Source organism: Schistocerca piceifrons, chromosome 3 (genome assembly GCF_021461385.2).
Source record: "Schistocerca piceifrons isolate TAMUIC-IGC-003096 chromosome 3, iqSchPice1.1, whole genome shotgun sequence".
NCBI classification, from domain to species: domain Eukaryota; kingdom Metazoa; phylum Arthropoda; class Insecta; order Orthoptera; family Acrididae; genus Schistocerca; species Schistocerca piceifrons.
Window position 1 is genome coordinate 536,212,052 of NC_060140.1, and position 14,911 is coordinate 536,226,962.

At 42.4% G+C, this 14,911-nt stretch overlaps 1 protein-coding gene across 1 annotated transcript in view; it reads left to right on the forward strand.

Moving 5' to 3' along the window:
* LOC124789702 (juvenile hormone esterase-like) overlaps positions 1 to 14,911 on the forward strand; it is a 129,887-nt gene that overhangs the window by 65,918 nt on the left and 49,058 nt on the right. Inside the window, exon 5 of the mRNA XM_047257154.1 lies at positions 7,979 to 8,178. Within this exon, the coding sequence (XP_047113110.1) occupies positions 7,979 to 8,178 (200 nt within the window). The remainder of the gene's footprint in view (positions 1 to 7,978; positions 8,179 to 14,911) is intronic.

The window sequence follows — 14,911 nt, forward strand, 5'->3', positions numbered from 1 at the left end:
AAGTTTTGAATTTATTAAAATACGGCAGTTCATTCTTAAATACAGGATTATTCCTGGGTACCTCGGAGATTTCAGAAGGTGTGTGAAAATTACAAGACGTACAGAAAGCAGACAGACATCGGTGTATGGAGCATCTCACCGTGTTTTCAACTCAGATTACAGGCGATCAATCGACAAACGTCCATAAGTGTGTACAACTGATCGAAGTCGCAGACATGAACTTCCTGGCAAAGAGGGACAGAAACCCGATTTGGAATTCCGTTCATTGGGTGTCCTATCTTCGGGCACCAACTAATTCGATTCACACCAAGTGAAGGACATGTCATAGTAAAGGGTGCCCAGTTAGTCGCATCAATACAAAGTGTACCCCGTTCTGGAAGCACAGCTGTCGTGTATTCTTGCATCCACATGAAGGTGCCAAATGGCAGCTTCTGATACACTGTCCCAAGGGTCTCACTACTTATGTTGCAACTCTGCAATGGTTCTTGCAGGCCCTGAAGAACGACTACCTTCCTGCTTCATCATGTCCCATATATTTTCAAATGTGAGAGATCTGGTGGCCAGGGTAGTAGCTGCACACCGCGAACAACACATTACCCAGCATCAGCCGTATGGCGCTATCCTGCTGAAAAGTACATCGCGTTACTGTCGAATAAATGGCAGTAGCAATGGGGCAAGAGACTTTCACTGTAGTGGACACTGATTACTGTACCCTGCAGAAATGCCGGCCGGTGTGGCCGTGCGGTTATAGGCGCTTCAGTCTGGAGCCGCGTGACCGCTACGGTCGCAGGTTCGAATCCTGCCTGCGGCATGGATGTGTGTGATGTCCTTAGGTTAGTTAGGTTTAAGTAGTTCTAAGTTCTAAGGGACTGATGACCACAGATGTTAAGTCCCATAGTGCTCAGAGCCGTTTGAACCACTTTTGAACCTGCAGAAACAACATAAGTGACCCCCAGTTAGAAGTGATGGCTCAAACTGGACAACAATGTCGTGGCTGAATGCACAGTAGAATTGCAACTTTCAACGTATCCGCCATACTCGTATACGTCCGTCACTCGCTTACCGACAGAACTTACTCTAATCACTGGAGACAATGGAGCATCTTTCAACTCTCGTCCACTCTTCCATGGCACCAGAGTGACCATGTCTGGCGGTGGCGTCGTGTCGGTGGTAACCTGGCCAGAGCCACATGTGATCTAAACCCTGGTGCAAGGCGACGCTTCCCAACGGTAGCTAGTGGCATAGCAGGTTCAATAAGAGCCCGTATTTCTACCGTGAATGATCTTCGGTCTGCGACATCTCGAATGCTGCGTCGACTGGTGTCTGTACTATGTGGACGTCCAGAAAATTTTCTATTTGCGTCGGAATGTTCCACAGACCACTGTTGAGATCAGCTAATCACCACTGGCACATTACGCCCCGAATGTGCAGCATTCCGTCGGTACTTCTATCCAGTTTCCTATATGCACACAATGCGACGCCATTCAAATTTCTGAAGGTTTTTAGCACATGTGGTGCATGGTTGTACCCTAGAATGAATTTTTCAGGCACTGTTCCCCTGTAAACTCAGCACAGTTACCGCATGCAGAATCACAATAGAAGGTACACAGACGAGCGTCCCGCGCGCCATCTGATTGCTGATAACAGTGACGCATACATCACTAATGCCACAAAGCCTCAGTATACATCACAGTGAGATAACTGTCTTCATCTTGTGTGGAATATATGTCTTGTTCATCACCTGCTGCGCCTTTTATAATATCTTCGTTGCTGTATTAAGTATAGGTCTATAGTATCTCCGAATAAAGATCAGATCAATTTAAACAAACGCTTGTCCTTGTATTTTGTATGCTGTAGTTAAAAGATCACAAATTCAGCCCACAGCTCATAGTCTCGCGGTCGTGTTGTCGCTTCACGAGTACGGGATCCTGGTTTCGTTTCCTGGCGGGAACAGGGATTTTTCACCTGCTTAGAGATGACTGGATGTTTGTGATGTCCTCATCATTTTATCATCATTCACGAAAGTGGCGAGATTAGACTGAGCGAAGGTTGGGAACTTGTACGGTCGCTGATAACCGCGCAGTTGAGCGCTCCACAAACCAAACATCATCATTAGATATTGACAAGAGACTGAATGAGAAATGTCCAAAGAAATAATTAACTAACAACATAAGCGGAGAAGGGAATACTGTTCAAGAAATTATAACGCAAACAACCGCTGAAGCATTAGGAACGAGGAAAAATAAATATTCTAAGACCGGATTATTGCTTTTTAACGAACATATTAGTAAGTTGTCAGCGTACAAGCTGTGGGGGGAGGGAGATTAGAGCGGCAGTTTCCCGCCGCAGAGCACGTAGCTGGTGGTTGTTACGGGGCCGTGGCGAGCGCCTAGCATTTACGCGGCCTTGGAAAAACCCGAGTGGATGCTTAGCAGGAGCGCATATGGCCGTGTTTACTCGCTTGGAGAAATTGATAAAAGTGTGACACGGAGGTGCGAGTTGGCACTCATGGACAGCAAAATATGTAAAATTAATTAGATAGACGCGCCACAAAAATATATAACACTTTAAAAGTTACTGTCGCCTTACAAACTGTAAATTTATGAAAGTTCAACAGCTAATATTTCGGCAATGCTTTTGCCGATTAATATGAACAAAGTGTTTGCGGATGCTGCTAGTAGAGCTGCATCGACCAATAATTGCCGATTTAGCTGAATGTGTAGCATTTTTGAATGAGACGTCGGAATATGGAATTCGACTGAGAGAAACTGTCTTTTCCGTAATAAATAAATTTAAAGAGACGAAACTATCGGCAGCATTCTAAAGTTTAAAGAGGTAGATGAATAAAGAAGTACGTATTATTATCTGTTTATTTATGTTTAGTATAAAAAATCCGTGAAAAGCAATATCACGCCACGGTAGCATTCTGAAGTTTAAAGAGGTAGATGAGTAATGAAGAACGTATTTTTATCTGTTTATTTATGTTTAGTATCAAAAATCTGTGAAAAGCAATATCACGCCAGGAGAACATTATTTTCGAGGAAACAGAAATAGTTATTGCCCATAAATTTTCTATGTTTTTCAATGTGTCATATGTGTTATGGTGTTTAGTTTTACAGTATCCGTAATTCTTTTTGTCAGACATTGTTTTGAGTTAGGCAGTCTTTTCGACGGTGCATAGGGTGGCCATCTTTGATGACAGGGGAGTTGGTTTTGAGGGACACAAAGAGCCGGACGTGCCGTGCATCCGGGGGTAGTAGTGGGTTGGTAGCCATGTTCGGGGACAAGTATGTGTGTAGCGACATTCGGAAACGATCAAGTTGAGCGCAATATAGTGGTTTAGGACAGCAGACAACAGTGTATTTTGTGAACCGTAAACAGACAGTCGACTGTCGTGATCGCGACATATGGATTTTATAGGGAACTGTTGTAGCATCAGTTATTAACTCTCGCTCTTACCTAAAATCCCCTCAGACTTCATTTTAAGTGATTAGTGAATATATTGAAGAGTTTCGTGGAAAATAGAAATAAACTTCTTATTCAAATTATAAATCAACGAGAGTGACTCTTTGTATTTAAATTTTACCGGAATTCCTGACTGAATTGTTTTTTACATTTCTGCTTGAAAACTGAGTTTACGACAGATGTGAGCCGGCACCCTATGACGAAAACAGAACATTGAGACCAGCCACATCTCTGGGCCCTTCAATTAAGCTGAGGTTGAGCATAACTAATACAGGGTGGTTCATTAATCGTGATCGGGCCAAATATCTCACGAAATAAGCGTCAAACGAAAAAAAGACAAAGACGAAACTTGTCTAGCTTGAAGGGGGAAACCAGATGGCGCTATGGTTGGCTCGCTAGATGGCGCTGCCATAGGTCAGACGGATATCAGCTTCGTTTTTTTAAATAGGAACCCCCATTTTTTATCACATATTCGTGTAGTACGTAAAGAAATATGAATGTTTTAGTTGGACCACTTTTTTCGCTTTGTGATAGATGGCGCTGTAAAAGTCACAAACGTATAAGTACGAGGTATCACGTAACATTCCGCCAGTGCGGACGGTATTTGCTTTGTGATACATTACCCGTGTTAAAATGGAACGTTTACCAAGGTCGATATCGTGTTGATGTATGGCTATTGTAATCAAAATACCCAACGGGCATGTGTTGTGTATGCTGCTCGGTATCCTGGACGACATCATCCAAGTGTCCGGACCGTTCGCCGGATAGTTACGTATCTAAGGAAACAGGGAGTGTTCAGCCACATGTAAAACGTCAACCACGACCTGCAACAAATGATGATGCCCAAGTAGGTGTGTTAGCTGCTATCGCGGCTAATCTGCACATCAGTAGCAGACAAACTGCGCGAGAATCGGGAATCTCAAAAACGTCGGTGTTGAGAATGCTACATCAACATCGACTGCACCCACACCATATTTCTATGCACCAGGAATTGCATGGCGACGACTTTGAACGTCGTGTACAGCTCTGCCACAGGGCACAAGAGAAATTACGGGACGATGACAGATATTTTGCACGGGTTCTATTTAGCGACGAAGCGTCATTCACCGACAGCGGTAACGTAAACCGACATAATATGCACTATTGGGCAACGGGAAATCTACGATGGCTGCGACAAGTGGAACATCAGCGACCCTGGCGGGTTAATGTATGGTGCGGCATTATGAAAGGAAGTATAATTGGCCCCCATTTTATCGATGGCAATCTAAATGGTGCAATGTATGCTGATTTCCTACGTAATGTTCAACCGATGTTACTACAGGATGTTTCACTGCATCACAGATTGGCGATGTACTTCCAACATGATGGGTGTCCGGCACATAGCTCGCGTGCGGTTGAAGCGGTATTGAATAGCACATTCCATGACAGGTGGATTGGCCCGCACGTTCACCGGATCTGACGTCCCCGGATTTCTTTCTGTGGGGAAAGTTGAAGGATATTTGCTATTGCGATCCACCGACAGCGCCTGACAACATGCGTCAGCACATTTTCAAATCATGTGGGAACATTACGGAAGGCGAACTACTCGCTGTTGAGAGGAATGTCGTTACACGTATTGCCAAATGCATTGAGGTTGACGGACATCATTTTGAGCATTTATTGCATAAAAGTGGTATTTACAAGTAATCACGCTGTAACAGCATGCGTTCTCAGAAATGATAAGTTCACAAAGGTACATGTATCACATTGCAACAACTGAAATAAAATGCTCAAACGCATCTATGTGCTGTATTTTTAATTTAAAAAACCTACCTGTTACCAACTGTTCGTCTAAAATTGTGAGCCATATGTTGGTGACAATTACAGCGCCATCTATCACAAAGCGGAAAAAGTGGTCCCACTAAAACAATCATATTTCTTTATGTGCTACACGAATATGTAATAAAAATGGGGGTTCCTATTTAAAAAAACGCAGTTGATATCCGTTTGACCTATTTCAGCGTCATCTAGCGGGCCAACCATAGCGCCATCTGATTTCCCCCTTCACGCTAGACGAGTTTCCTTCTTTGTTGTTTTATCTTTTGATGCTTATTTCGTGAAATATTTGGCCCGGTCACTATCAATGGACCACCCTGTACATATTTTTTCGTGGCATAGCACGTTGGGGCTCGAGCTAACCATTCAAGCTTCAGAGCATAGTGCCCAGTACCGTTGTAAAGCTGATGAACAAAAGTGGAGTATCCAAAAACCTAGTCATTACCCTACAATATGAGTTAGAGAGAGAGCTTTAAAAATACATCTCGTTCAGAAAAGGAGGAAATACCACAAATTAAAATGTGGAATTTGGATCGATATGTGAGTAAAGTAGAACATGATATTCATGGAAGTTAGAATTCGGGCGTACAAATTTTATGAAGAACTTGAATAAAAAAGAACGAGATTCATTAAATATAATATCCGAAAAGGAATGTTTATACTATCTTAAATGCCTATGGACTGAAAATGAAGAAGTTCCTGAATATAACAGCAATTCCTATGACTCTTTAGATCTAATAACAGTGCAAAAACTGCAAAAAAGTGACCAAAGATACAAAAAAGAAAAAGTCACTGTGCACTGATATTATGAACATGAAACTGATGGAACATGCTTCTGATCAACTATAGGAATGACTTTAAAATTTTGTGTATGTTTGCTGACTGAGCGAACATATCGTAGATGAAAGAATTGAAGCTATTGCAAGCGCTACTTACAAGAAAGGCGATACCTCACAATGCTCAAATTACCGAGGAATGAGTCTGCTAAAGTTCTGTTAAAAACTGTATGCTGGAATTATGTATAAAAAACGATTAATAGCATTCGTGGAAGCACGTATGTTGGAGTTACGTTTTAGAATAGATAGATTACTTTGTCACAAGTAACTGTGGATGAAGAGAATTAGATTACCAACATATAATGTTTCTATCGACTTTGAAAAGGCGCTGAAGGAGAGTAAACTGAAAATAATATCGGAATCAGTCAAAGAAACTGGAGTTACAGCACATCTGATTACAGCAACTCAGCCATTATGCAAAAATATCAAAATGAGGGTCCTTACTGTAACGAATAGGACAGAATCTAATAGTAGTAATCAAGTAGTTACAAAAAGCTGTCCACTGTCCACAACCTTTTCAGGCTTATAATGACAATATCGTTCAAAGAGGGTCATTATATTAAGTGACACATTAAGTGGTGATAATCTTAATTGACGTAGGTATTGTATTGTAGGTCAACTTGGGACCTAGAAAGGACGGGGAGGCTCCGTCCCGACCGCAGCCGCAGTGGTCCGCAACCCCACGACAACTACCGCAGTCCACTTTAGCCCTCCGCCGCCCCACACCGAACCCAGGGTTATTGTGCGGTTCGGCCCCCGGTGGACCCCTAGGGAACGTCTCACACCAGACGAGTGTAACCCTATGTTTGCGTGGTAGAGTAACGGTGGTGTACGCGAACGTGGAGAACTTGTTTGCGCAGCAGTCGCCAACATAGTGTAGCTGAGGCGGAATAAGGGGAACCAGATCGCATTCGCCGAGGCAGATGGAAAACTGCCTAAAAACCATTCGCAGACTGGCCGGCTCACCGGACCTCGACTCAAGTCCGCTGGACGGATTCGTGCCGGGGAGCAGGCGCTCCTTCCCACTCCGGAAAGCCGTGCGTTAGACCATTGACGCAAGTGCTTGCGTATGATCAACTTATAATAGAAGCCGAAGAAAAGATTCAAATTACAATTTATAATTTGAACGAAATAGGCGCGAAAAAACGAATGGTTATATCGACAGAGAAAAAAAAGTGACAAATATGATCGAATTTCAAGAACTGGAACCCATAAGAGCTAAAATCATCATAGATGGACAAGCAGTTGAACAAGTAACGAAGTTTAAATGTCTACATTGCAATTTAAGATATCCATGTACGAATACAGAGAGCTGCAGTTAGTCAGAAATTTTTTAACGGCACAACTTACCTATCACATAACTCACTGAAATAAATGCTAATTAAACTTTAGGAAGTAATAGCTTTGCCCTTTCTGCTGTATGGTAGAGAATGCTAGGTCCTAACAGCTGCTGAATGACGACGAATAGTATCATCAGAGATGCAATTCCTCCGCTTCAAACTGTGATATTCGTTACTGGACCATATAAGAACTAAATGACGATCCAATTCCAACTGGAGTTAAAAAATACAGACTGATTTGGAAAGGCCATGTTTGAAGCATGTCTAATAACAGGATAAGTAACGCTGCAGAACTATATGACTCCACAGGAAAGAGAAACGTTTGACGTCCCTTAAAGACACGGCATCAGTAATTCTGACGCAGAACAGGCCGAAAGGCGTAATCCTTAAGTACAGTTATGATAATGATGACGATGGCGATGATGATGAGATGTGGACAGTACAATTGCAAAATAATCATTCACCTCGTATCTATCTCCTACGTCTCATGTTAATATTTTTATAAATGTTGAATTTGTACAGGACTCTTCTCAAGGATCATTATTCAGAGCGGCAACTTCATCGGACGTCCAAATACCTTGGAGCAGGCCCGCTGGAATGCTTTCCGACTGGGCTCGGTCCTTGGCTTGGAAACGAATGACTCACAGGAGCTGGTTGAATTCCTGCGTTCTCGGGACGCAGTGGATCTGGTCGCTAGCGACTCAGTCCTCTTGACGGATGAGGTACGTGTTATGTTTTCAGTAGCGATAACACACACACACACACACACACACACACACACACACACACATACGCACGCATGCATACTCAGGCATGCACACATGTACAGACGCGCACATGCCCGCATTCTACATCTACATCCATACTCCGCAAGCCACCCGACTGTGTGTGGCGGAGGGTACTTTGAGTACCTCTATCGGTTCTCCCTTCTATTCTCGTATTGTTCGTGGAAAGAAGAATTTTCGGTATGCCTCTGTGTGGGCTCGAATCTCTCTGATTTTATCCTCATGGTCTCTTCGCGAGATATACGTAGGAGTGAGCGATATACTGCTTGACTCCTCGGTTCAAATGGTTCAAATGGCTCTGAGCACTATGCGACTTAACTTCTGAGGTCATCAGTCGCCTAGAACTTAGAACTAATTAATCCTAACTAACCTAAGGACATCACACACATCCATGCCCGAGGCAGGATTCGAACCTGCGACCGTAGCGGTCGCTCGGCTCCAGACTGTAGCGCCAAGAACCGCACGGCCACTCCGGCCGGTGACTCCTCGGTGAAGGTATGTTCTCGAAACTCAACAAAAGCCCGTACCGAGCCACTGAGCATCTCTCTTGCAGAGTCTTCCACCGGAGTTTATCTATCATCTCCATAACGCTTTCGCGTTTACTAAATGATCCTGTAACGAAGCATGCTGCTCTCCGTTGGATCTTCTCTATCTCTTCTATCAACCCTATCTGGTACGGATCCCACACTGGTGAGCAATATTCAAGCAGTGGGCGAACAAGTGTACTGTAACCTACTTCATTTGTTTTCGGATTGCATTTCCTTAGGATTCTTCCAATGAATCTCTCTGGCATCTGCTTTACCGACGATCAACTTTATATGATCATTCCATTTTAAATCACTCCTAACGCCTACTCCCAGGTAATTTATGGAATTAACTGCTTCCAGTTGCTGACCTGCTATATTGTAGCTAAATGATAAAGGATCTTTCTTTCTATGTATTCGCAGCACATTACACTTGTCTACATTGAGATTCAGTTGCCATTCCCTGCACCATGCGTCAATTCGTTGCAGATCCTCCTACATTTCAGTACAATTTTCCATTGTTGCAACCTCTCGATATACTACAGCATCATCCGCAAAAAGCCTAAGTGAACTTTCGATGTTATCCACAAGCTCATTTATATATAATGCAAATAGCAACCGTCCTACGACAGCCCCTTCGGCACACCTGAGATCACTCTTACTTCGGAAGACTTCTCTCCATTGAGAATGACATGCTGCGGTTTGTTACCTAGGAACTCTTCAATCCAATCACACAACTGGTCCGATAGTCCATATGCTGTTACTTTGTTCATTAGACGATTGTGGGGAACTGTACATTACTCATGTACATTGAATGCTGAAAATCTGCAAGGCGCTAACTTGGCACAGCGATGACCGACTTGTTTCAATAGTTGAAAGAAGATATTCCTGAGTAAAAATTTCAAATGGTTATAGAGATTGCAAGTATAATAGAGGAAACAAGTGAAGAAGTGTATAATTCAACGTCCAGTCGTCGACGCGCTCGGTACAGACGAAATATTAACTCATAAAGAAGAAGCAAAGCAAACAGTTCATGTACTTTTTTAATAGGAACAATACAGAGGTAGAAGGTTTTGTAGGAATCACTAAACATAAAGCTGTATGCAAGATAACTGAAGATGGAGTTCCACCACAATCCAAGAGTGTTTTTTAGTGCACCTAATTGTCGGCTTTGGTACGTAGCATTGTTTGTTGAAGTCTTTCTATTGCATACTCGTATGTCAATTCATGCTTTAGCTCTCGTTGCTTTTCCTGTGACCAATATTTCTCTATGAAAGCTCTTTCAAACGCGTCGTACATCGTCCTAACTTCAGGGAATCTACCCAGCTGGCTGTCCCTTCTTCCATCTATGTCGCTGCAAAATCTATCTTTTCTGTGTCTGACCATTTCCAGGAATCGCTCTTTTCAACCTATGAAGAGAAGCCAATAGCTGCAATCTTCGTCCTTGTTTGAACCTGTAGCAGTCTCTTTCGGAAGGTCTTACTCAGTTCAAACCAGTTACTACTATGTTGTTTACCCCTGTACTGCGCTTCGTTGCCTCTTTCTCTAAAATATTCATCACGAGGCCATCTTGTTAGTTGTGAGATTGCCAGCAGTCTTTTCTAATTCAGACTTGACCTCAGCGATTTCCCTTTCAGTTCTTCCGCTAATTCGGTTTCATTTTATGCTATGTTTTTTTGCCTCGTTTGTACAACTATTGGTTGTGTGCCGAGCTGGGCACCATTGTCGGGGCACTCCACCGTAACTGCTTCAATTTGTAGTATTCTTAATTCATGATTGCGACTCCATTCCTCGTGTGTTTTGATCTGCTTATTCCACTTAGTGATGAATTCTGCTTTCTCAGTTTTTACTTATCTCATTCCAGCTTGATGTTCCTCTCTCTTTTTCTCTACTTCTTTCAAGTAGGACAAGTTCCCCATCTTACCCATTATTGTTGCTTGCAAGACACTGTTATATTGGTTGCTGACGTTTCTGCGATTCCTAAATCTGTATCTACGTTTTTATTTGTTCTCCCAGTTTGTATACGTTAACATTCCATTCGCTGCCGGCTTCGCCCTGTTCCTCCATGACTTGTATTACTTCCGTCTCGTAAAACTGATTCTCACTTTCTGACATAATACATTAGTTTGTCCGCATCACACGCGCCAAATTCGATTTTACTCAGAACTGTCTAAAGCAACAATTTCACATGCACCCCTCTACATCAGTAAAGCCTTTTTGCGACACTTACATTTGTATCTGATTGACAAAGTACCTCACTGGACTCTATCGTTGATGTGTTGTGATGCCTCGTATAAATTTATGTGCCTTCTTTCCTCCTTTCATATGTACGACACTTCACGTGCAAGTATCAGGAACCGTTGGAGTTTGTGTACTTGATATGGACCCTTTTCGTGCCTTGCACAGTTTAATACAGTCCTTTTTCGAGATTATTAAATCAGAAAATTGTGTCGTGTCACCGTACGTTACTTGCAAGCTCTCATCCCGCAAATTTAAGAGATCTGACGGTGATCCTCGTGCCTGGCTATCTGCCTACAGGGTGAGAGATTTACTTCAGCCACAATTACACAAAACATTCAGCTACTGCCAAACTGAAGTCGCACAGCTGTAATTATTTAGTTCCGAAGTAATCGTAGAAGCTGGTGAGGTTTCAGATTCATAGACCCTTCATTACTACGTGTTCACTCGACCGAGTCTGTTACACTACTACCTTATGCACATGAATGCAGGTAACTTGCAGTCTCGCTGTGACGTAGTAATGCCACAGCTAAGGTTTGTCAGCTAGCACCTACTGTAAGGTAGTTATCTGGCAAGGATATCGATTATGACATCACTACATCTTGCAAACACTATAGAGAACTCTGGCTTGATGGAAGAATCAGAGTCACTGTTGAATGTGAAAGAAACCTGGTAGGGTAAGCAATTAGAACACAAATATTCTTGTACATGTACACATAGAATATGGAAAAACATTGAAAATTATGTAAACAAACGTAATATACAGAAAACAAATGAAAAAATAGAAAAAATATGGAATAATGGTGAATGAGTGAATAAGAAAACCTAATGGTGATAAAAACAATGTAGTTACTTTCCTCTTATGTCACTACCCACCTCTAGAGAGGTACAATACATCCATTACGGCTATAAAAAGTTCGTAAATTGTGGCTCAGACATTACATTATATACCAAGAAAATAAGTTTCCTCCATTACAGTACTGAAATTCACAGTAACTGATTCTAATTAATCCATACAAAAACACGTTACCATCCCCCTAACCAAAGGGGTTGTAATGACTTCACACATTTTGCCTGCATTCACATCTGTGACTTAGATTGGCAACTACTACTATTATTTGGCGTTTGTATAGTTTTAAGTCACTTAACATCATTTGAACCATTCTTTCAATTTAATTACATGCATGTTAATTTACATAATACTTTGGACACGGGGGGACATAGGAGATAGATTGCTCTTTTGGATTTTTTGCACACCTTATACCGTATTAGACTTGTACATTTGCAGATTTTAAAGTCAGTTCCTTGGAGATGGCTAAAGTTGTGAGGATGTCTCCTCTATGGACCTTGTGATTCTCACCCATATTACTCATCACTGTGCAGTATCTCGGGCTGCCTCTGTCTGCTCCCCAAATCATTTCAGTATCCAAACAAACAAATACAAACTTGCTACAAGCTATACAGGGTGTTACAAAAAGGTATGGCCAAACTTTCAGGAAACATTCCTCACAAACAAAGAAAGAAAATAAGATATGTGGACATTTCGTCCGGAAACGCTTACTTTCAATGTTTGAGCTCATTTTATTACTTCTCTTCAAATCACATTAATCATGGAATGGAAACACACAGCAACAGAACGTACCAGCGTGACATGAAACACTTTGTTACAGGAAATGTTCAAAATGTCCTCCGCTAGCGAGGATACATGCATCCACCCTCCGTCGCATGGAATACCTGATGCGCTGATGCAGCCCTGGAGAATGGCGTATTGTATCACAGCCGTCCACAATACGAGCACGAAGAGTCTCTACATTTGGTACCGGGGTTGTGTAGACAAGAGCTTTGAAATGCCCCCATAAATGAAAGTCAAGACGGTTTAGGTCAGGAGAGTGTGGAGGCCATGGAATTGTTCCGCCTCTACCAATCCATCGGTCGCCGAATCTGTTGTTGAGAAGCGTACGAACACTTCGACTGAAACGTGCAGGAGCTCCATCGTGTATGAACCACATGTTGTGTCGTACTTGTAAAGGCACAGGTAGAGTATCCCGTATGAAATCATGATAACGTGCTCCATTGAGCGTAGGTGGAAGAACATGGGGCCCACTCAAGACATCCCCAACAATGCCTGCCCAAACGTTCACAGAAAATCTGTGTTGATGACGTGATTGCACAATTGCGTGCGGATTCTCGTCAGCCCACACATGTTGAATGTGAAAATTTACAATTTGATCACGTTGGAATGAAGCGTTATCCGTAAAGAGAACATTTGCACTGAAATGAGGATTGACACATTGTTGGATGAACCATTCGCAGAATTGTACCCATGGAGGCCAATCAGCTGCTGATAGTGCCTGCACACGCTGTACATGGTACGGAAGCAACTGGTTCTCCCGTAGCACTCTCCATACAGCGACGTGGTCAACGTTACCTTGTACAGCAGCAACGTCTCTGCGCGAAGAATTGCCTCGTCCATTGCAGGTGTCCTCGTCGTTCTAGGTCTTCCCCAGTCGCGAGTCACAGGCTGGAATGTTCCGTGCTCCCTAAGACGCCTATCAATTGCTTCGAACGTCTTCCTGCCGGGACACCTTCGTTCTGGAAATCTGTCTCGATACAAACGTACCGCGCCACGGCTATTGCTCCGTGCTAATCCATACAGCAAATGGGCATCTGCCAACTCCGCATTTGTAAACATTGCACTGACTACAAAACCACGTTCATGATGAACACTAACCTGTTGATGCTACGTACTGATGTGCTTGATGCTAGTACTGTAGAGCAATGAGTCGCATGTCAACACAAGCACCGAAGTCAACATTACCTTCCTTCAATTGGGCCAACTGGCGGTGAATCGAGGAAGTGCAGTACATACTGACGGAACTAAAATGAGCTCTAACATGGAAATTAAGCGTTTCCGGACACATGTCGACATAACATCTTTTCTTTATTTGTGTGTGAGGAATGTTTCCTGAAAGTTTGGCGTACCTTTTTGTAACACCCTATATATATATATATATATATATATATATATGTGTGTGTGTGTGTGTGTGTGTGTATAAATTTCAGACAATCAGGAGTGAGGAAAGGTTGTAAACTATGTTTTGTCTACCTATAATCTTCATTATTTGCCTGTAAACTACGTGGAAATCTGTGTTACATATCCGCTTCAATTACTGTGTTTCAGCACTTGTTATTTATCATAAGTGAGTTACATTTTGTAATCACGAGGATGAAAGTTGGGGTGAACATGCTGTATAATGCTGTTGGCTTAAAGGAATGTTTGTTATGGAGGGATGCAGTACCACATACTTCAGCACTCAAGAAAAACGGGGGGAGGCTGACAGCTGCACATAAAGGAAAAGGGAGAATACTAAAAAGAGAGGTGTGACAGGCATATGGTAGACAATCTTTTGTTAAGAAAGTAAGAATGACCCCAACAGAGGCGACATAGGTATTATATATAACTACTATATCAATCCAGGACCTAGTTAAAGTGACACAACATACAGCTGAAATTCTATACTGAGACGGGTAATACCTAAGGGAACCGCTGTGTTCACCAGACTTTAAGCATTTCTTATGAAAGGTTTCAGTTTGCGTACTGGAGTAATTTTCTGTATGCCTATCGTTGTAATTATATTTCTCAAAACCAGGAGGGGATTGTTAACTACGCTGATACATATACTATACTGAAGTATTGTACATTCTTATGACAGCAGCTCCCGTATGTAGAAACTAGATTGCTTGGCTACTCGATGGATTGGGGCTGGTAATTTGTTGCACTGTGGCCTACTTATTGAAAAGAAACATACATTAGCAGACTGACTTTCTGGAGTGACATGGGCTGTCACAACTTCACAACGAGCAACATCTGTTTCTTTTACTCTTTGATATGTATTAAATGACGTGAC